General features: G+C 34.5%; 1 protein-coding gene across 2 annotated transcripts in view; it reads right to left on the minus strand.

Moving 5' to 3' along the window:
- Window positions 1-341: 341 nt before the first annotated feature.
- The window catches only part of LOC146993707 (phosphatidylinositol-3,5-bisphosphate 3-phosphatase MTMR14-like), a 30,997-nt gene continuing 7,242 nt past the window's right edge, over window positions 342-24,096 (minus strand). The window contains exons 5-15 of one of the 2 annotated variants that reach the window (XM_085806658.1): window positions 21,448-21,518; window positions 19,995-20,057; window positions 13,679-13,792; window positions 13,534-13,604; window positions 11,841-11,908; window positions 9,223-9,300; window positions 6,319-6,382; window positions 5,541-5,700; window positions 5,405-5,441; window positions 3,464-3,522; window positions 342-773 (exon numbers count right to left, since the gene is read on the minus strand). In XM_085806658.1, coding sequence (XP_085662784.1) covers window positions 554-773; window positions 3,464-3,522; window positions 5,405-5,441; window positions 5,541-5,700; window positions 6,319-6,382; window positions 9,223-9,300; window positions 11,841-11,908; window positions 13,534-13,604; window positions 13,679-13,792; window positions 19,995-20,057; window positions 21,448-21,518 — 1,005 coding nt within the window. In that variant the 3' untranslated portion in view covers window positions 342-553. The remainder of the gene's footprint in view (window positions 774-3,463; window positions 3,523-5,404; window positions 5,442-5,540; window positions 5,701-6,318; window positions 6,383-9,222; window positions 9,301-11,840; window positions 11,909-13,533; window positions 13,605-13,678; window positions 13,793-19,994; window positions 20,058-21,447; window positions 21,519-24,096) is intronic. The other variant, XM_085806659.1, reaches the window with a different exon arrangement.

Here is a 24,096-nt window from a genome sequence, read left to right on the forward strand (position 1 = left end):
TATTCAAATTTCTGAATGAGAAAAATTTCCGAATGAAATTCCGACGTTTTAAAAGTTTAAATGTAAGAGAGCTTCGTAAACAATTGAGTTTTGGAACTTACAAATTTATAAAAGAAACGAGAGGCAAATTAGCCTGATAGTATAATAAATATCAGATCGACTTATTTAATTTCTACCATCTCGCAAAAATCTTATTCTCCAAGTATTTTGAATAAACCTAACACATAGAATATTCAAAGAATGAATATCAGATGGAATTTGCGTGATATTAAAGATTTATTAGAATCGGATAATGAATTGGCTTCTGAGGAAGTGTTTTAATGAGGAAAAACAGCAACAGGTTAAGAAATAAAATTTATTTGAGGTATTGTATAGAAGATGGTAAGAGATACTAGAATAAGGTTTACGATTAAAATCACAAAAATTCAGATTTCGTGATAAAATTAACTTCGATTTATTAAATATTAAAAAAAATTAAATTCTCGGCATTAAAATGTAATGGCCAGCGTTCATAAATTCAGGAAATGTTATAATAACAGCCAGTCGATTTAGATCAGTTACTAGTCTTTAAGCCCTCTTCGGGCGGTGTTTCTTTAGGAGGTTGATCCTTTAAGCCCTCTTCGGGCGGTGTTTCTTTAGGAGGTTCATCAGTTGCTTTTATCATTTCACCGTAAGCCTCCAAAAAAAGTTTCCGTACCGTTTCGAGCTTCTTCTTACGGTCATTTGCACGTGGAATTTTCTGATCCTTTTCTGCAGGTTTTTCACCAGGTTTCCTGTAAAAGAGAATCACGTTATAATTTTGTTAAGTTGTCAAATAGTTTAAGACACAATAACACGCCGAACAAATACTAATTCAGAAGTCAAACAACAAAATTAATGCAAACATTGTCATAATAAACATGACGTTGATTTGATAAACATTCCGCTTCCACTTCAGATAAAATTTCAGGAAGGTGGTTTAAATTCAGGCAAAAGAAAGGGTTTATATACAATACCGTAGAACTACATTCTAACTAGAAGAGAAAGCTGAATAGGCTTGAAAAAGGTCTCTTGGTTCCATATTAGATTAAAATTCGAAGCACGGATTTTCGAATGTGTGCAAGCTTTTTTTTTTAACTTTGTATTAATATATACGGTATATATTAATTTGTATTGCATTACACGCCGCAAGTCTTATTTAACATTGTAATTGAAGCTGCATATTGCAGATATGTTCGAGCTATGCATTTAGAAAATCTCCATGGTTAACATATATAATGAGCATTTTGATGGGTACAGAGAAAGTATGCAAGACTATGCGCTGTCACTGTCAAGTTGGTTGGTTAATTTTTTAATGGCACAAAACTTCGAGGGTTATTTTGCGCCAGACAAATCTTGAGTAAAATTCAAGATCAAAACACACTATCAAGTGAATTGATGAAATGGATCTAAGATACTGATGAAGGCATGGAGAAATGACTTTGAAATGTCCATTCACTCTAGCAACAGGTAGATCAGGATAAAAGGGAAATAACTTCAAATCGTATGGTAAAAAAGGATGTCTTAAAAACTTATGAGGTTGATGTGGGAGCTTATTCCAATGAGATGAAGGCATGGAGAAATGATAGAAATGCTCTAGCAACAGGTAGAGCAGGATAAAATGTAGTTCAAATCATATGGTAAAAAGATATATAAAAGGCTGCACAGCCTGACGCCGGTATAACGAGAGAAGTACAAAGGAAGTGAAAAAAGTGCTTCGGGACCTCTCCCCCACACATGCAGGTTATTATATTGAAGACTGCTGGGTGCCTGGACATGCTGGCATCAATGGCGATGAACTCGCCGATATCACAGCAAAATCTGATATTACCTCAGAAAATGCTGTCCCTTTTACAGACATACGAAATCTTAAAAATCTTATAAGGTTGATGTGAAAGTTTCTTCCAATGAGATCTGTTAAGATGACATTCGTAGAGTTAAAATAAATTTCACGTTTCTGACTAAAAGCGGGACAGCAGGTTGAAATACGATTGACTGAAACGAGAACGTTGCAAGTGCCAAATAGGCTCATTATCTCCTTTCAAGAGATACTAATGTGTCAGTCTGCAATGACCAATGCGAAGGCGAGTCAGCAGTACATCCTCCTTCAGATTCCCTCTCGACTCCCAGTACTCCAAATTGGGTTTTACCCGCCTTAATTTGTTCAGAGTTTGGCATTCCCAGAATTCTTACCACCTGGACAAGATCTTTGCTCTGATGCAATTCGTATGTCTGTAAAAGGGACAGCATTTTCTGAGGTAATATCAGCAGATTTTGCTGTGATATCGGCGAGTTCATCGCCTTTGATGCCAGCATGTCCAGGCACCCAGCAGTCTTCAATATAATAACCTGCATGTGTGGGGAGAGGTCCCGAAGCACTTTCACTTCCTTTGTACTTTTCTCGTTATACCGGCGTCAGGCTATGCAGCCTTTTAAAGCGAAATCCACATGTAAGCGAGATTACCAGACGCCAAGTTCTGTTAAGCCTATATAAACAGCTTTAATATAAATTATTTCTAGTTGATACATTTTAACATAAAAGCATTTTACGATATATTAAAATACTCTTTGATGTCGCAAAAGTAGCATAAGAAAATGATGGATGTCGCAAAAATTTCGCAAAATTGCAAATATTAAAATTTTAATAGCACAAGTTTGTCAAAAGTCACAAATTTGCGAAAAAATCGCAAGGTCTGGCAACACTGCAAAGAACTACTAAACGAAAATAAACAGATCTAAATCTGTGTGCGCATTTTTTAAATTCTTAGTATTAATACATGGTTCGCTGCGATATTTTTAATCATGTCCCAAAATCATAAATCCAGAATGAATTTCAAACCTAAAAATTTTGTACTCGAAAGGCCGTGAAGCACTTTAAATGTGCATCAAAACGATATATTAATCAGCATTTCTTAATTTGGAGCTTTCTCCACAACACTACTTTTCCCTTCGCGAGGTGATTAAATGTGCCTATTTTACCCAACTTGGGTACCACCAAGATCGAGTTGCGTTATATAGGACCACGGACTGCGAAGTACATGTAACAAACATTTGAGAATACATCATGGAATAATAAATAGTTGCTCAAGATTCTTGTGAAAGTAATTTCGAATATTTGTGTAAACAGGAAATGCTGGTTCTCACGCAAAGATGCAGTTTGCCAGTTTCATCGATTTTTTATACTGGAATCTGTGCATAGCTTTAAGATGGTTAGAAATAGGAATGTATGTAACGAACATCTACAAGCCTATTCGCCTATTCACGGAGTGACCAGAGAATATGCCCACCATGCTGTTGTAGCCCATAAAAATTAATCCTAGAAGTATGGCGCTGTGATGTCCAGTCTTAGTGCAACCAATTCTGGAAGTTAAATTACTGGACGGTTTGAATATGAAATTTGATAACAGCATCTGTAATATAATTTGATTCTTCAAAATTTACTTACCTTGCCATGAACTGGTCCGATGTAAAATAATCGAGGATGTTAAATCCTAAGTGCATTATCTGTAATATGAGAGTTATGAGAATTTGAAAAAATTTCGTTAAAGCTTTGAACTTAATGTTTCTATAATATATTTCGCAAAGAATCAAAAAATACATAATTTCTTTTAATCTGTTTCATAATAAAATATTTTTAGTTTGAATGAAATAGTTTCACAAAATTATGAGAGCGTGACAGAGGCAAAAAGAAGCTATATAATTTTAAATCTTGCGAATGACAGAAGCTGGATGTGAAAATATGGGCAAAATACATAATATGGTCCCTTTAATTTCCAAAAACCCATTTTAATTTGGATTGATATAGTATACTTAATGCAAGTGGAAATTATTAGCACGGAGTTATTTTTCGAATTCTTGCCTGTGGTCTCCAAAACACCCATACGGAAATCATGCTTATACATGTAAAATATGTAAATAACATTTCTAAATTTAATTTGAAATAGCTTTTTGCTTCACTATTCTGTTACCACCAGTTTCCATCCTAAAAATAATCGCTTACATACCCTAAACTTATCCAAGAATTAATGCTCCCAGTAAGATTGTTGTCAGAAATTAATGTTTCAAGATTCTTGCGATGCATCAAAAACGTTTATCTACAAGAAAATCACTTCGTAATGCTAATGATTCAGATATTTACATTGAAGTTATTGGCTTGATCTAATAATTTCAAATTCAGAGTCTAAACTTCAAATTAATAAGGATTAAACGTAACTAGAACTATTATCCTGAATCGGACAAGTGTGCAGTTTCACCTCTCCTTATGTCGCCTCCAAGATCACTCTCCGTTGCTGCTATTTTCTCCACATTAAGAATAAAAATATATTCAAGAAGGATGGGTACACTTACCGATAATTTAACAATGATTCATAAAAATGTTAACCAATAATATTTTGTAACCAACTGAAGTAAAGCTACAAGATTATATCATTCTTCATTAATCGGTTGTCATGGTTAACTACCCATCAATATTAAAATTTTTGTGTAATTAAAGCCAAGTATTGTATATTTGTTTCCATATTTATTACATTCCATTACCATTGAAAATATGTAATAGCATTAAGTACCATACTGTTGCATTCTAAGTATATTCCGGGTAAAGAATTGGTTCCCATAAACATCCTAGCAGAAATTTGAAAACTGATGGGCACTGAAACCGAGTATTAAAAATTCGTTAAATACAACGATTGCTGAAAATTTCATGAATATTCAGAGAAAAGAGTTTAGTATTGTGAATCACGAATTATACGGTTTATCTACGTAAGACAAGGGATGTCTTTTTAAGGAGGACTTTTAAAGCAAGTGGCCCGTATGCACGTTACAAAGAAAATAAATCGGCATTAACACCGTTGCAGTCGGAACATTCACTAGGGTTCGAAACTGGGTCGAACTACCAAAGCACAGCAGCTTCATCCACTCGACTACTGTTGCAGTGATTGAAAGGAATGGCATATTAACTAGTAAAGAAGTTCAACACTTGTGAATTAATCGTGCACAGGAATTAATATTTGTAAATAATCAGTTAGGGCTTTCTTAACGCATGGACCCTCTGGGCACTCGCCCGCGAGCTAGGTGCCCCTTACTAATCCATTTACATTTCTGAAAGTTGTAGGTGCTTCAGCACTCTGGTTTGCCCAAGGGTTTATATGTTGTTAAGATAACACTATACAGAGTATTGACAAAGCGTAGCTAAATTCGATCATTTAGTCTAAACAGCAAGATACAGCAAGCCCAAGGGTTTATATGTTGTTAAGATAACACTATACAGAGTATTGACAAAGCGTAGCTAAATTCGATCATTTAGTCTAAACAGCAAGATACAGAGAAAGTTTTTACAAAACATTAATTCACTATTAGAAAGTTCATAATTGGAGGAGAAAATTATTACCTCGCACCTGTCCTGAATACGTTTCGGTAAATCATGTCTGCAAATAAATTTCGATCAGATGAGATTCTATATCATACAAGAAAAATATGCAAGATCTCTAAATGTTACCACTTACGTTCCATTCAGCAATGCTTACCCGAAAAGGTACCAATCATAACCTATAGTTAAATAGGCCATTTCTATAGGACTCAAAGATGCATGGATCAAACCATCGGCCCAAAGCGATAAGCGTAAAAGGGATATGAAGAATGGTGTTCGATCGCACCCAATAACGCAATGTATAAGAACTCCTTGTTCTGGAAAAAATTATAAACAATTTACTACACATTGCATATTTATTACACAATTTGTTTGAAGTTAGAATTTGTGGATTACTTTGTTGTAAAAGCTGTATATTATCTAGCATCTTCTACTTTAATTTTTATAGTTTTAGATAGCCTTCATAAGCTTAAGCATTTTAGCATGTTATTAGCTTAAAATTAGCATAAGAATATCATGTACAATGATGTTCTAGGACCCAGATTTTGCTTTCAAGCTGTTTCGATAAGGTTTCGAATTTCTTACATGGAAAGGTTATAAACTTAAATGGTTTATTCGATAATCTTAATTGTCCTTGGGTTATGAGTAAATAAGTTGTAGATTAACAGAAAAATTTCAGTTTCCAAAGAATGTTTAAGTTACCTGTTATGATTAGGTCAGTGAAGCACCAACATTTCAGTAACTCCCGATTTGAAAATAAACAGCGACTATACTAACTAAAAATGTTAACCAATAATATAAAAATCTTAATATATGCACAAGCTAATGATTTAGTTCTAAAAGCAAATGAGTTCCGCTTTTTATCAATTATTTAACTTTTATCACAAATGTTACTGGAGATGCTTATCAATAGAAATAATTTTAATTATACTTACTGGAAGTCACGTAGGCCAATAGAAGCTGTAGATAATTTTGCGTCAGTTTAGGAACACTCCATTCCTGGAAAATACCAAAGTTACCCCATGTTTATAATATTTAGGGATTCAAGTTTACAATTCTTACATGCACTTTATTCAGCATCTTCACGAAAACGTTACATCGTTTCCTGAATATAAGGTAGTACATTAAGTTATCCATGCATCATTTATCATTCATTATTTTAAAATTTATGTATTACTTAGAACTGGTCATTCCATTTTAGAACGTTATAGAATGGATGGTAGAAGCATATAATTTTAATTTAACTCATTTTCTTAAATTTATGCTAGAAATAGTGACGAGGAAACTGAATAAGAAATAAAGAACGATTTTATTTTTAAAAACCAATTACTTTGTTATAGATAATTTTTAATCGTACTGCAAGTTCACAAATCACACTGAAGCTATTGTGCAGAAGAGGAAAGATTTTATGGCAGACTTCCTATGAAAAATTGCTGCATATTCATCTTACACACGGGAGAAAACGTATATAAGCAGCCCCGTCATTTACTGGAAATAGAATTGGATGAAGTACTGTTTTCTACAATTTAAGCTACTCTAACGTAAAGCAGAAGAAAATGTTACCTTTCTGATAAATTAAGACAGAACTAACATCTCTGCTGGAAATTACGAGTGTGTAATTGCGATTCAAATTTGAGACAGGTTAAAATCTAAAAAGCTTTAATTTATTCATGTTTTTAGAACCAACAACCAACATAGATCACCTAGACATTACAATATTTCCTTTACCAATAGGTCCATCAAATCTCGAAATCTCTTGCTTCGAAATTCGCCCCCGACATACAGTTTAGGGAAACTTTTCAGTCGACATGGTTTAAAGTATTTACGGTATAACTTCTAATTTTAAAATTAAATTTCAGTGGTATTTTACGGAAGAAATTTCTTCCTTCGTCAATTGCAGCGTGATTAACAGGCACAATTACTGGGCACACCCACCTGCAATTGCATAAGCAGGTATGTCCAAACCCCAAGTTTAAATGCTTAAAACTGAATTCTGACTCATTTCATGAGAAACTAAAGATTTCCATCAATGTAGAGTCATCTTTCAAATGAAAAATCGAGTATTAAAATTAAAGCTAAGACAAAAATTTGTAGCCAAGTTGGATGGTTTGAAAATTATAAACTGGAAAATTCCAAAATATGGTTAAGCAACTCCATGTTTCGACACGAAATACACTTTTAAGGAACTTTAACACGGTGCTAGTTTGCGGATATTAGTTGAATGAAGGGTAATACGGGCGAGATTATTATATGGTAAAGCTAATTTTTGCATGCCATTGGTTGCAACAACATTGGGCATTCATAAGAAAGTTCTGCCTTCAGAATAGCAAGCTTGTGTTACTAGAGATTTTTAATGCGGTTAACCTGGAAATCAAGAGACCATTATTCCAAAATACAGGGAAATTTGGATTCGCATATATTTTTATCAATAATAATAGCAAGATATCGTCGGTATAGTTGCGATTAGTAACAAACTTCCTGTCTTACTAATTGCAACGACTGGTTGCTGATTTAGTTGAAATATTAAATCTGCTCTCAGAAATAGTTTACGGCTTTGATAGTTGAACATAACTAGCATTAGCTGACAATATTTTCTTGCGATCAAACCTTGTCTCAAGTAGGAAGTTTGCGATTTCAATTTCTATTTCTTAAGCCTTGCCTTTTACGTTACCCGCTCAGACCTGAAGGTCAAGCAAATTGTAAGGCAAGCTGCGAGGGTTAAAACTAAGATGCAATTTTAGTTACGGAGAGTTCTGTTGAACTCCCTTTGCACAGCCATTTGCTGTAAAATGTCCTTAAAGCAGGAGCGCAGACGTTAGCCAAGCGCTGCAGGTGCAGAATTTTTTCCTTTGCAGTTCTGAAGGGGTTTTTGAAAATTTAATATTTCAACTAAATTAGCAGCTTGTCGTTGCTGATTAGTAACAGACAGGAAGTTTCAAAACGAATACTACATAGCTAATGGTTTCCTGCAGGTCTATGAAATGGCATTTTGAGTAAATCATTTTCCCACTTTATTATGGCTTAACGCTTTGCAGATACTAATTTTAACTTTCTTCAACAATTAGGAAAATAGGCGGCGATGAATAGGTTCGCTATAAGCGTTTCGAACAAGAGCATCATAATTCTGGTTTACGTACGAGACTTCAATACTTGATTAAAGCGAGCAGCTCAGAGAGTGCCCCCAAATCGGAAGATCAGCGGTCAGAATAGGCAAATTTGTAAATCCAGCAATATACATGTCTATATTTGCAGTGCCGAATTTCAGCAGTTCTGATGTTCAAACGAAAACAAATCTCCGTACACACGATAACGGTAATGCATCAAAATATAGTATGAAAATAGAATAGTGTATTTTAAATGCATCTTTAAATTCCCATTTTAAATTGTGTTCGGTTTCTTTTGATTTGCTGATAATTGTTTACCGATAAATATTCATGTCGTGACAATACATAGGATGAGAAAAATATTTGTCTCCCTATGGTAGAAAGTCATCCATTTCCTTTTAGAAAACGGCTGGACAATTTTGGCGTAGTGTAGGCTTTGCCTTGCGTACATTAAACACGTATACGAGTGCGTTCTCATCGTTTTAAAGGTTACCGCCAGGTTTTCATAATTTCCACCAACTTTCAAATTTCGCCGAAGGGATTGCAGTGGCTATTTTAACACATACTGAGATTTCATCAACATTTCTTTAAGGTGACTAAGTAATTTAAGTTTTTAAAGTTTATTTAAAGTATTAATTTTACCAATTCGATAAGACTAGAACGGAAGCTATTAAAACGTTTTATAATTTACATGCAAGGTGCTAAACACTTTATTAATTTTCAAAAATCTTTTACCTTGTACTTTGAAAAATTTATGCCAGGTGGAACAACAACATCAGTTGTAGGTAGTTTCAATTCGACGCCTACTTTTTTCTGAAATAATTGATTGTAAAATTATAAGCTGTACAAAATAACTAGGCAAAATATTCAACAATAAAAGCTTAAACTTAAGATTACAAACTAAAGTGTTAATTTTTCAAGTTACTGGATTCATTAGATGTTGTACAAATTGATTTAAATTACAGTTAAATTCGAGCATTTACTTTAAAATACTTCTAAACTTACTGAAGTGGCAACCCGCCATTGTGAGCTGAATGTTAAAAATTTTGCCACCTTACAGGTAGCTGTGTCATGAACGTCACGGTGAATAATTACTTTCAGCCTCCCAGTTTGAGATTTAGCTTATATTCAAAGTGGTTTTTTTCTAAAGGGAGAGAAGATATGGTTTGGCAATTGCGGAAAGACGAGATATCACTATTAAATTTTTCCAAGATAAAGGTGACATTCATTTTGAAAAACGTTTGAAAACAACTATTTTTACAACTACGGAAGAAAAATGGCGCATCAACGGAAAATTATGCAGCGAGCTGGAAAAGTTTACAGAGTGAATGTTAGTTTCGAGTTTCGCGCTCGTTTAAGTTTCTGATAACTTAGCTTTTACTTCTGGTGTCGAAAGCTCACGTTGAGAAAATTGTTAAACATAAATTTCAGTACATCTATCGGCTACAATTTTTTTTATGAACGCTTACGGGAATTTCTGTACTTGTCTTTATTTACCTGTAATTTAATAAAATAACCACTATCCTTATGGCCGGTGGCCACAAAAGTTCTTACCGAGCTTTTATTTTCGTAATCTTTGGTTCTAGATGTACTGACGTACTTTCAACTGCGAGTGGAAGTAAACAAGATTAATCACTGCAGCTTTATCCTTTTATATTACATACAATGATACCAACCGTAGAAACCATGGTAAGTACTTATTTCATAAATTCCCACTTCTCAGAGCGATAGATTATAAGTCCGATTATTACTGAAGTACGTGCAGAAGTTCTCGCTTTCGGTATGAATAGGGAAGTGCAAACTCCAACTCCTAGGGCTGTATTGTCACCATCATATTCAATGACCTCTTGCCGTTTTTTCGGTAAATGAAAAGCCTTAGGTTTGGAGTTGAAATCATGCAAGTCAACCGAGTTTGCAAAAGTCGGTTGATAAAACTAAAAGAACTTTTTATACGTTCTTCTGGTCCGTATACTACGCTATAAAATTTTTGGAGTCTGTTCAAAATATGAAGCACAAAAGCAGGAGTCCCGTACGAACAAAATTGACACTGATGCTTTGTATTAAATTCGAATATATTCAAGGCCTGTAAACAAATTAAAGAGCAAAATGTTTGCAATTATACGTAATTAAAGTACAATTATCAGTTTACAAAAATGCTTCTGATATTAAGAGGTTAGGTGACAAGCATTTTATGCAAAGTGTTCATGTAAATTGCTTTCAAAATGGAAATCTTATTTCCAGAATCTTGTACAATTCGCGTTCTAGAAAACACAGGCAAGCTTCAGTTTCAGCACGCAGCCAACTTGTGTCATCTGCAGCACTTAAAAATAAATATTTCCTACGGATGGAATTTTTGTACGTTTCTCGAATTAAGATTCTGAAGGAACAAAACTTCATGAGAATACCAAGTAATGTTTCGACTTTGAAAGATTACGCGAAAACTTCAGTAAAAATTCTTTCGGCCAAATAATATAACAAAACTAAAGACGAGTAAATCACAAAAGAACATTAAATGTCGTTTAAGAGGAAGTTGGTTTGATTTATGAGATTCCGGCAAAACCTCGAGGGCTATCTTCATAACGAGAGGATTGTCTTCATGGAAAGCTTTTTAAGGGAAATTGGTTCGTATACGTGTTGCACGCGGGAAAAACCACAAAACACCAAACACCCAGTTGGTTCATAGGATGTCAACCTCGGACGGAACTACCAGTGTTCGGCGACTTTACCGCTCAGAGGCCCCGTTTAAGGAATATCGATTATTCCAATTTATTAACAGACCCTTCAATGTAAATTAAAAATGAGGTCAGAAATGACAAATTTTTGAATTAAATAGCTCGGTCAATCTTTCGTAAGGGATTCAAACCTTTAGAACTTTATTGTTGACTAAAACATTTTCATAAATTGGTCACCAGAAGAACGTAGAAAAAATTAGTAAAAATTGGTAGAAATTTCATGTCGCAATTTGCAATATTGGTCTTTAAATTTTAAAATGGGAAAGCATTTTCATTTGCATCATTTGAAACATTTTTTACTCGGAAGTACATGTCTACGTCCAGCGTTTTCGAAAATGGTCGATAAGAACTTTTGTGGGCACCATCATTACGACTGTCATTTTGATATAACCTTAAATTTGTGCAAACGTTTACGTGCGGCTGAAGTAGCGCCCCGTTAAATGAGAAGAAACCCTTTTCAATTTTGTGCAATTTATCAAATTCTTTGAAATGTTACAATTTGACACTAGTCTTTCGAGAAAAGGCAGGACAAATCTTGGGTCTCCAACTTTGAACTAAACGTTCAGGTCACGTTTCTCACACAGCCTGCGGTTTCCTTCTAATTTAAAAACACAGACGTACCTGAGTCCAGTCGTAATGTAGTTTTTCAGGATCTGGATTATAATGGTACGCTATAAAATACTCGATACCTGGAACAAAATTCAGAGAATTAGCTTTTAGTTAAAATATGAAAATTTTCCACGATTATCGCTTTCATTACATTATAGATTGATTAAAGTTTTGCTCTTGGAAGCATGATTTTTTATTAATGATTCAGAACAAATTGAAATTAAATGCTGCGGGGAAGAATGTGCAGCCATGGATTTATATCTATCCATGCCAAAAACTTCTAAGAATGGAACATTGATTTTTTAAAACACATTTCAACAATTATATCAAGCACTTTTATGTAATATTGTAGTTTCATATTAAACTGAATAACTATTGCTTTAGATTTAGATGTCGCTGTTTGTTACAGAATTTTCCCATTAACGTTATTAGAAGTATGAGAAAATCAGATAATTGCTCCTGTGTCATTTTCCCGTCTGTATTACATAAACATATTTCTTTTGAAGCATCACAAATTCTGGAAACATATATAGAAGAGGCTGAATATTATTTTACCCTTCACTATAATAACACGTAAGGTGATTCACTAACAATACGATGCTTCGAAGGACTTTTATTCTTTTCAAATTAAGAGTTCATTAGACCAAATTAGTTTATTTTATATTATAAAAGACTAGTTTTACTAGTCTTATATAATATAGTGAGAACTAGTTTTCTAGTGAAAACAAGAAAAACTTTACCGGCATCTTTAGCACTTCAGATTCGTTGTTTTTAGATCTAATTCAGAGTTTCTTTCAGCACAAAATATTTTCAAATTGAAAATAAAGAAATCAACATGCCACTAAATTATGACTATATATAGGGTATTAAAATATTGGCAGACTGATTTCAAACAGTGTTGCGAATGCCACAACAGCTAGAGGAATCCAGGTCGTATTTTGTGAAAAACCCATTAAGTTGTGCAGATGAAATCGGACTCTGTGTAAACGATTTTCAAGATGTTTGCGAAACAGACGCAGGGTTAAATGTTTCATTCCAAATGCACACCAAAATTTAAACTGTTTTATTACGGTTCTACCCAAATTGAGTTTGAAATTCAGTTATCTGTAGTACATAGGTTTGGAATTATCCTGCCCCAAGGCCTAAAGTGGAGCTATCGCCAGTTTAACTCAGAATTGCTCCGACAAGGTACCTCATAACGACCATCGCTAGCCGAGACAAAAAACCCACCGAGTACTGCTTTGCGACTGTGATGTTTCTGTCTCTATACAGAACGTTGTTGCCTCTCCACCTCCTCGAGGTGGGCATCATCTGTAATACATCCAGAGATCTGCGCTTGCCATGACAAAATGCATTAGGAACTTCCAATCTTGTGAAATACGAAAGGCCACAGCTGTACGCAGCTAATTCATCGGCATGAGCAGTCCTCACAGAACACTGTACAAGGCTGCCACATCTGATACAGAGAAAGAATTTAAGGTAGTGCCAAAACCTTTCGATTAGCCCAAGTATAAACTAAATCCTTATTTAGTACGGCAGTTTCTAAAAATTCGAAGTGTTTTGTCAACTGATAGTAACTTAATTTTCGCCGTTTACAAACTAGTATAGCATAATCTACCTCTAAAAGGGCAGATTTTCAATCATCTTTCAAGACACAAAATTTAACTTCTACGATTGATAATAAAATTACAGGCTATTTACTCACCTGGGTATGGTACGAGAACAGTATTGAAGTTTTCGTACAGCTGCGTGCAAGCTCCAGAGGAAGAATTCACACTGTAAAACAAGCGGATGTTAAAACCTAGCAACAAGGTTCTACACTATTTCGTAAAAATAACAGAATAACTTACATGTCAGTATATTTATCCTTCATGTTTTTTACCCTCAAATCATAAATGTAACGCACATCCAAATACTGTAAAAGAGCTACATCATCCTTTAGTTCCTTTAAATAGTTTAAGTTCCTGAAAAAGATACTTTCAATAACTTAAAATATCACTTTCAGACAACTCTAGGAGTTTTAATATGAAGAGAAAAAGTAGCAAATGTTTTAGATAATGCTTTCACAATGGTTGCATTTTTATCGCTTACCAAGACTAATGAGGGAAATTTCTATACAAATAATCTTTGATAAAACAATATAGGTTAGATAAGTTATTGTCAACAATTTAGTTGCAATGAGTTAAAATCATAATTTGATGCAATTAAAATGAATTTCATGTACATACATGTGATCTTAACAGTTCGCTTAAATTTAGCATATAGAGGGAAAACAAGTTGTCTAACATTACTGAGACTAATTTCGATCTTTAAAAACACATTACGGTTCGGAGAGGTTAATACGTTTGGATATAGGATATGGCAAAGCATACGAGGGCTTAAGTGAAGGTATGTTTTCCAAGATTTGTTTTAAGGAAGCTGGCGCATATTTGTTACACTTGCTGAAATCAAGTAATCCACTCATGCAGCCAGCACACTTGCCAGGATTCGAACCGGGTTAAATAGCAGTGTTGAAACGTCTTAACCTCTCAGCCACTGACGCACTAGAGTTAAAGGTGTTGGAAAACTGCTATAACGTGATGAACACTAGTTCTGGAAGACTTCTTGCAAAATGCTATGAAATAGATTTTTAAGCCTGGAAAGAAAGTTTAAGGTTGAGAATCTACTATAAATTTGGTGGAAATAATTCCTAGATACTCTTCATGCGAGAAAACTTATTCTCTAGAATTGTGGAAAAACCTAGTTGAAAATAGATGAACTGTTGATTTAGATTTGATAACAAAGCACCCAAGGGCTATCTAAGGGAAGGGATGCCTTAGTAGACGAATTTAAGCGAATCTGGCTCGTATCCACAGTACACATGAGTAAAACCGCGAGAAATCCCATGCAACCAACCCGTTCACCTGAAATCGTACTCCGGTCAAACTACCAGTGTTCAGCGACTTTAAGAGTCGACCGCTGGTGGACCCTGTTGAACGTAAGCAAATCTGCACCTAATATAATTCCGAAATGGCATAAAAATGTGTGGTTGATAAGAAAACCATAAACAGCCTCCGAGCAAACGAAGATGGTTCGTACATTTGATAATGGAAAAGCATGCTAAGGGACGCCATCGTGTGGGGCTAAGAGAAACTGATTAGTATCAGTACGGCAAAAACCACGAAGACGCCCATGTGACAAGCCCATTCGCCTGAAATCGAACACAAGCGGAACTAGCAATGTTCGGCGACTTTTCCCCTCGACTACAATGAGAAACGTAGGAAGATGGGTAATTAGAAATACTTTAACCCTAAAACCGGTAAATCGGCTTTAGAATCCAACGAATTCGTAACAAATCTGCAAAGAGAAATATTATCCTTTCAGTAAAATATTTATATGTGGAAAGGCAAAGAGGAAGATCGTGGAGAACTAAGGGAAACTAGTTTGCTTTCATACTGCATAAGGAAAACCACAAAAACACATGCAGCCAGCCCGTTCGCCGAACTAAGTATATAGTGATCTTAATCACTCGAAAAATGGTGGGGGGTCAAACATCGTAGAGAAAGCCATATATTTCGTTAGTATATGCATTTTAACGGCAAAATGAATCTTATTTAGGTATCTTAAATTAAAGATTTAACAAAGCGCTCAAAATAATGGCATACTATCGCACAAACTTTCTGGGAAAAATAATCTCAAGCATAATGTTCATAATAGTATATTTAGTATAAAATTCCCGAAATCAAAATGTCTCCCTAAAGTCCGGACATCAATTTTATTGAGTATATTCAGGTTCACTTGCAAGACATAATTGAATAAGTATCCTTTCCCTCCCTCCAAAAAGATTTAGCAAAAATCCACCATACATTAGGAAAAAATAAACTCAAAATATTGTTAGATCCATGCTTGAAGACTTGATCAGCTATAAACGTAAAAGGAGGCCGCACATTTTATAAAGTATTCTTAGCGGTTAAAAATTTATGCTCCAATATTTGACCACAACTCATTTTTTCACAATTACACATTAATATTTAATATTTTTAAAGATTTGTCGATCGCTCTAAGGCATGCCATTAAAAATTTTTAAATTGAACGTTTAGTTCCTTTAAAAAGTGTTCGAAAGCTTACGCTCCAATACTGAAACTCACCAAATACATTACAAAACTTTCACCAGTTCAAATTTGGAAAATAGAATCCTCTGTGCTTTGGATATATTGAGCTTAAATACTTGTTTTCAATTCACATTTCGTTGCTGTAGTGCTAGCATGACAAGTAACGAGAGATTGCCTGTGTAAAGACTACAGTGAATAGTTTACCGCTTACGTTAACTAATTTTTTTTGTAAAATGAAGAGATACAAAAGCATGGTTAACAGGTTAATTGCTTCAGTGAACAAAACACGGAGTGCAGTTTGAAAGCTTTATTGACAAAGCTTTGGAAAAGATTACCATCCAAACGATGTCTTGAACGATCCCCAAAAGGCGACGTCCGAAAATTTGGCGCTTGTTATATAACTGTTAATATACCTTTAAACTTTGGTGGTCGTGTGCTTAATGCATGATATAATTAAAGAAAATAAGAGTAGACAATCTCCTATAACAAAAGAATATATTAAGTACTAAATTACAATTTAAATTACATTGCAGAGATCAACGCAGAGCTCGGAACACAGTTCATGCTACCGTCGCGTACAGTTGTCTGACGAGAAGTCCGAGTGAGTCATGACGTCGCTTTGCTGCTCCAATTAAGAACTGGATTTTACACGTGGCGCCATCTCATTAATAGAAGTTGAAGTATCTGTCGGAACGCCACAGTACTCCCCCCCCAGTACCATCGGTACGTTATAAGTACTTTGGACTAAATTTAACCTTTCTTCCAGATCTGGTAGTTTTTAGGTTGCTCTTTAACGGGATGTAAGCTTTCTTCCGGGAGTGATGTTGATGAGGAAGTTGTTGGATCTTGCATTAGAAATGCTGGTTCGAGACGATCGATTCCAATCACCGATTGTTTGCCATTGCAGATGGTGAAATGTTTCGGTGTTCGTTTGACAACTTTGAATTGACCATCATATGAAGGTGTTAAAGTTGGCTTAATTGCATCGTTGCGCACGAATACGTGCGAAGATGTCTCAGGCGCAGGATGTACAAAATAGCTTGGCTGGTTATGCGAAGATGCTGGGGTTTGCGAGGTATTGCTCACGGTCTCACGTAAACGTTGAAGGAATGTTGGAGGGTCGATAACTGGAGTAGATTCTGGGTGAAAGAATTCACCTGGCAGACGGAGGGTTGCACCATATAACATTTCAGCACAAGTGCTACCAATGCCTTCTTTGAATGCTGTGCGAAGACCAAAGTTGAAGTATCTGTCGGAACGCCACAAAACTATAAATATATACGCATTCCATAAAATGTCCAGCATAAAAGAGAGTTAACGTAGACGATAAATTTAACTTGCTATAGGGAAAGTAAGTTCGAAATGAATATTTCATTTATGCTTTCTCATACAAGGCAATAACTAGTTTGCAACTTAACCTGGACTGGCAAAGCAAAAGGACTACGTAAAGGAACCTGGCTAGTGTTTAAAAAGGATTACCAAAGAGGTGTGTGCAGCATGCCTAATTTCAAGTCTAGGATGGTTTTTTGGTTTGACTTAAATTCTATTTAGGATAAATAATTTAGCGAAATTAACAAAATTCAGATCAGAAAGCTACATTACTTCAAGAACAGAACAATTTCCTTTTGCTTACAAGATTAGGAGTAGTTTAACTTGCCCACTTACGCGAGTGGAGCAAATGCCGTTTTTCCGAGAATTGAACATCGTGAGGGTAATGAAAAGAGCACACGGTCGAAGTGCAGCAAATGTACAAACTTTTAAACTGTATATATTCTTGCCATATTTCATGCAAATTATTTTCACGTTCTACACACAAGTTGCACATACCAAAATCTACAACCAAATCTTTATCCATCTGAGAAATGCAAGTAGATCTGAAAAAAGGGATGCACCACCAAAGGAAAAAATCCAAGGGTCTTGTTACTGGTCAAGAATGGAACCCGAGGGTTGATGAACGATGAATTTCTATTTATATGTCTATTCAAAATCAATTATGTCCATAATACCCTTATTTTAGACCTTCCTACACAGGTAAAGTTTTAGAGATTGGGGTTGTTGCCGTATTCTAACGTGCCTAGTGCAGATAGATTTTCTTGCATATAACCAACGAATTTTCGATACAAGCATAAGCTATCACCAAACAATTTTAAAACAGCATACTGATAAAATCAAACGAAATAATAGAATGATGGACGCAGAGATGAACAAGTACATAAAACCCATATAATTATTTTAGATTTAAAATGAAAAATAAGAATTAGGTGCATTAAAATACACATTACTGAGATACTAAGAAACAACTTCAGATCAAAATTAAAGAACAAAAGTCATCCGTTTCAGGTGCTGAAATGGCACCGATTTCTTCGATTACATGGACAAGAAACATTCGCTAAAATGCTTCACTCGAAGTCTTAAATACGTAAACTTAAAAGCGACGCACCGACACAGCGCATGGATAGAAATATTCTCTGGATATTCTGACAGCAATAAATAATACACGGCGAGATGCAATAAATATAAAATTCAGATGGGTAGAAAATTTTCTACCAACCCACATTACTGCATGTCATGTATCTCGGATATGCCTCATTTCAAGTTACGCGAATTTCGTATTCACCCTGTATATCTACGAGACTGTAGCCAAGATATAAAGCGACAACTGCTGCCAAGGGTTACAGCTCTCTATTTCCAGGGCAATCTTTGGAACTAAATTAGCAGGTGAGAAATATTGCAGCAGTGTAACTGCATGAAAGAATCCTAACCGAACCACTAACGTTGGAAGATGAGAAAAATCGTGCTCGACTAAGATAGTGAATCTCTTTATGTATAGGGTGAAATTTAAACTGTATGAATTATAAAACCAAATATCAACATGAGAAAATTCTATTTAAAAAATCGATGTGAGTAAAAGTTAATATAGCAAACTCAAAATGTTAGGGCAAATGAATCGTATACATAGTCATTTCATAACAGAGTATCTTGGCTTAGGCAGTGAGTGGAAAAAATCAACTAAGGCACCTTGACAAGACCAGCTGAAAAGTTCATATTTGTACAAGATAAAAACATGTACTTCATTTCTCTTATGCAAAACTGGGATAATTATTGAAGCAACTAGTTTAGGTGTTTCAGATTTTAATGTATCAAAACGGTATTTCTTAAACCTTTATTCACAAGATTAAACGTCAAGAAATGTATCCATGTTTCCCAACAAATCAAGACTACTTGCAAAATATTTGTCGAATTTTAATAGTGCTTTACATACCACAATCTGCACAAAAAATAAGATTAGCCATTTTGAATATAAGGAATTTTAATTTTAAATAACGCTTAACTTCTTTTTAAATAAATGCAGAGAGAAAAACGAAAAAATCAGTTTCTTCCACTCGAAAAAATTTAATCTTTCATTCATTCCCAGATCTTTTATTGTTATTTCGCACGCAAGGCATGTAAAACCTTTTGCAATGCTTCACGAAATCAGTTTACCGTAGAGGCAGTTATTAAATGCATGAAGTCATTCAGCACATGCTAGTGGAGCTCTCCGAATAAGTGACTCACTTAACAGCGTAAATGGAAATAATTGGCTAGCTAGTTAAAACACCCAATATTGATTTGGTTTGTTTTAATTATGTCAAAGCACTCCAAAGTTATCTGCCTAAGTTGGGATGCTTCGTGGAGGACTTTAAAGAAAATTGGCTCATACTTCACTATATACGAAACCCTGAAACGAACTATCAATGTTCAGTAACTTTACCCCTCGGTCGCTTGTGGGCATTGCTAGTATTGAACTCTGGGCTACTGTAACAAAATCAGGAAAGAGTAGAGGCTACCGTAACAAAATCAGAAAAGGTTTTACGGGTAACGTTGGTAATTTAAAACTTTCGAAACCTGTCAAGGAGAATGAACTGTTGAGTTTTAATGACATGGATTTTAATTCTGCTATAAATTTAAAATACCACGGTAACATTCTGCAAACAGCTCTTTCGTCTTACTTATAACTTTCGCTATCTCAGCTGTTCATTTTAACTATTGCTAGAGCGATAAGATACTAATTCTAGATTCCTTATAGTCTACTTACAGTAATATAAAAACTGCAGTGTCAATATTCATCTCGTATTCAAAATTTTCTTCCTGAAAAGACCTGAAAAATAAAGGAAATGTTGACATACAGAAAATAAACTTAAAATTCATAAATTGCATGGTACAAAGTATTTCCTCTACTGATAACCGATCATATAAACTACGTATGCGATTTATTCAGTCATATTATTTCAAAAATATTCAAGTACTTACAATTATAAAAGTCCTAATATATAAACTGATGCTAAGTAGTTTGATATTCGAAGGTTACCTTAGAAGAAAATGGTTCGGAAGACTGTCCATAAAAGAAACCCAAGAATTCTATTCATGATGCCCTTTCATTCGGCTAAAACTAAACTTGGAACTATCAGATTTTATTTAGGTTGGATATATCTAGTGATTTCTGGTCAGGTTTTATTGTACGCGTAATAAATCGATGTATGCCAGAGAAATTTATAGCAAGGATAGTAAGATTTATGAACCACAGAATTCCAACGCATCGGGCGAATTCATAAATGAATTTTCAACAGGCTGCATTGGATTTTATCAACTCAACGATAAGGAATGATTTACCTACAAATGAATACAAAATAACAAAACTTATTAATTTCCTAGTGTGAACTTTAATTCTATTACCTTCAGCTTAAAAGTACTTGAATTGTTCAGATAGCAAAAACGTTTGAGTTGGTTTGAATTCCGATTTCAGGCATCTAAGAATCTGGAGTTTTTCAGGCGCTCGAAACTTCTGTAAATTACAAATCTTAGGAGTGAATATAAAAGAATACCAAGAAATAGGCAGCTAATCTAAAGATTTGCATTCGGAATGCAGATAATAACACTAGCATTGCACTGTGTTACTTCATCTGCCAACCAATTTGTGAAACCAGTTTGAAAGAATGTCGGTATTTCTCATTAGAAAAGCTACTTCATTCGTTTGCAATTGCCGACAGGAGGCTGATGAAAAGAATGTGCATATTTGTCTAAAAACACATTTAAGGGTTTGTTAATCCAACTGAAGGTTGTAATCCAGAAAAATTAACTACAAATTCAATACATTATATAATTGAGACGCTGCTTCATTTACGGGATTGCGTGGATTATAAATACTTTGTTCATGTCAGGTTGCATAGCACCGTCTCTTCAATCACTCGATTGAACCAAAACCGAGATCCACTTTAAACTAAAGATTATATCTCTATGCTGGATTTTGTGCATAGTGTATAAAAATGTTCGTGACTTATATTATGCAAAGTTATTCTTGTTCAAAGTATTGTTAATGCCATCATTTAACGACCGATCACTCCCGCAATAGGAGACAAATACATTCGATTAAATAAACTGATCTTAAGATAGGACATATCTTGAGCATAGCCTCAAAACGAAAGTAGTTCAGAGAAATTCTTCGTAATTGACTGGAAGTTTAAACGAGGAAAATTAAAATATTTACTTACGTTTGTTGTTTTCCTCTTTCAGTCCATCGTATTGCCATACTCTCATATACAGACGAAGAACGGCATATGAACTAAAATTGAAAGAGAATGGAATCAATAACTACCAGCTCTTTAAGGTTGAACTTTATAAATTTAAATTCAGTCAAGTATTTTACAGGATTACAGATTCATGTACTTCCGGAACTGATTGAACTTTCTTGCATGTGTCTGATTATGGAAGCCTCGAGGCTATCTGCCTAAGGGGAGGAATGCCTTCGTGGAGGACTTTCCAAGGGAAGCTGGCTCGTATACACGTTACACATGGAGAAAACCACGTAAACGCCCATGCGGCCAGCTCGTTCGCGGAATTCGAGCCTCGGACCGAACTACCAGTGTTCAGAGACTTTACCGTTTGGTCGCTGGTGGGCCTTTCTTGCATTTGAAGAAAGACGATTCAGGTTGCTATGATGTACCGATCTGATTTTAAGCTTCTTTGAATATATATACGTGTGAAACACAAGCCAACGCTTTTTTTAATATCGATATTAATAAAAAATAGTATTAAATATTTACTTCACAGAAAAGGAATCTGAGCATTGTCGAAAAAGGAAAAAATTAGCGAAGTGTGCTAACTTTGAAATTTCGATCATCGTAAATTGTGCGATCTCTCACATTTATTGAAACGAAATAACACCTGTGAAAAATGTAGCAAAATAAAAATATCGCCTTCAAATTCTAAAACCTGAAATAAACTAGAAGTAATCAGGCATACGGTGACCATGAAGGAAAAGGCATGAAAACGAAACGAGACTAAAGTCCGAAATTATCGACAGTTTATAATTAAAATGTACTGTAAATACTTTGGCCTTAATGAAATACAGTTTTCAAACCACTGCTAAATATAAAAACCGCTTATTATAAGTCTGTTTATATATAAAATCCTTAGGCATATTTATTTTATTTTCGCAAACTTAAAATCGCAATTAATTGTTTTAAATTGAAACATTAAAAGCTTTAACATCTCTGAATTCTTAAATTTGTAAAACGTTTCATGCAAGTCACGAAATTTTTAACAGTCACATGATACGGATAAAAGTACTTGAAGTTACTAAAAATAGACTCACGCAAGATAATTTTCAAAATTTGGGATTTGTACCGTATTTCGCTTTTACTTAAAGGGTCTGCTAAACAGGAATTCCATCTCTATCTTTCTTTAATGTTGTTCAATGATATTACTTCGATTTACTAGTGTGCAATGGACCAATGTTTAATTTTTGCCCACATAAAGCCTTATGGTTCATAATGGTCACCTGCAGTTTCATTACTTTAGGAACATAATTTAATATTGAAAGAATACATTGGACTAAATATTTCAGTTTATGAAAAAATTATAAGTTAGTTATGGGCCAGTTTTGAAAGCAGACACCTTTCATTTAACTGTTATTTTGGCAAAGTCAAGTGTTCAAAGAAAAGTTCGTAAATTCACAGTATTCCTATTAGCGAGTGAATTGAGTGGTCTTAATCCATATATACGACAGAACTTTATTATGCCGCTAGTAGCTATTGTATTTAGATTCATATACATAAACACTATTTACAGCCTTTTATATATACAGAATGTTGAAACTTGCAATTTCTTCATGGGACGTTAACCAACTAATGGAAAAGTTTCTTTCTCCGAAAGTGAAATTCAATTTAATCGCTAAAAGGCAAAATTTGTAGAAATTTAACTGCATGTACTTAAGTCATTTAAATGAATTATTTTAATGATGAAGCTTCACTTTCATAATTTCAGTAAAATTGAGAAATAATCTTGATAATTCCTTTTTAGATTGAAGTCGCATGTTGCAGGCTCACGAACTGGAAATGAATGCAAGTAAGGCCACGTAGTGTGATTTGGCTAATGGCGAACGTTCACGTTCAAACTTTGGTAGTAAAATTTTTACAAATACACTAACACATTGAATAATAATTGATAAGTAAAGTACTTAATCTGCTTTACCAGGTAGTCCAAATCCATTCCCTGCTTTGGCAGGAGAAATAAAAGTATAAGAACGAAAAATTTCCATTTGCCGTTTGTACAGATTTACTATCACCATCGCGAGTTGTGAGGAATCATTCCATGTCTTAACAGTGCTTTCAACTGTTGTATCATAGTTTACAATTCCTTGATTGGCTAGATAAAGCGCTGCGATTAAGATTCGGTCATTTTATCTTTAATTCTTCATGGACGTGGAATTTCAAACAAACCACGGAGCGTTTAAGGTTGCTCTAAGTATTTTGTTTTGCAGGACGCTGATCTTTAATCTGTCTGCAAAGCAGTTGTCTATGCTGGGACGGCGTACAGCAAAATGGGGAGAATTAAAGTTACGTAAAGAGTTCTTTTCACGCAGATGTTCAATTTAGATTTTCTTATAATGCAAAATAGCGCCATAAACGCTGCAATTCCTTATTTTCTGTAGCACTAACATTTTCTTTAACCATTTCATTCTTCGCTTTGTACGACCATGAACACAATATTTTAATTTTAGAATGAACACATTTTATTAAATGTAACTATAGGGATCTAGATATTCTATACATAAATTCATCTAAAAAGCTCTTGCAATCGATTTCGTAAGCTTAAAAATGTCATTGCATTTAAAATGTTTTTGTAATTGGAAGTACACC

The sequence above is a fragment of the Stegodyphus dumicola genome, chromosome 12, assembly GCF_044657685.1.
Source record: "Stegodyphus dumicola isolate Sdum_Otavi_A_Nest chromosome 12, ASM4465768v1".
NCBI classification, from domain to species: Eukaryota; Metazoa; Arthropoda; class Arachnida; order Araneae; family Eresidae; genus Stegodyphus; species Stegodyphus dumicola.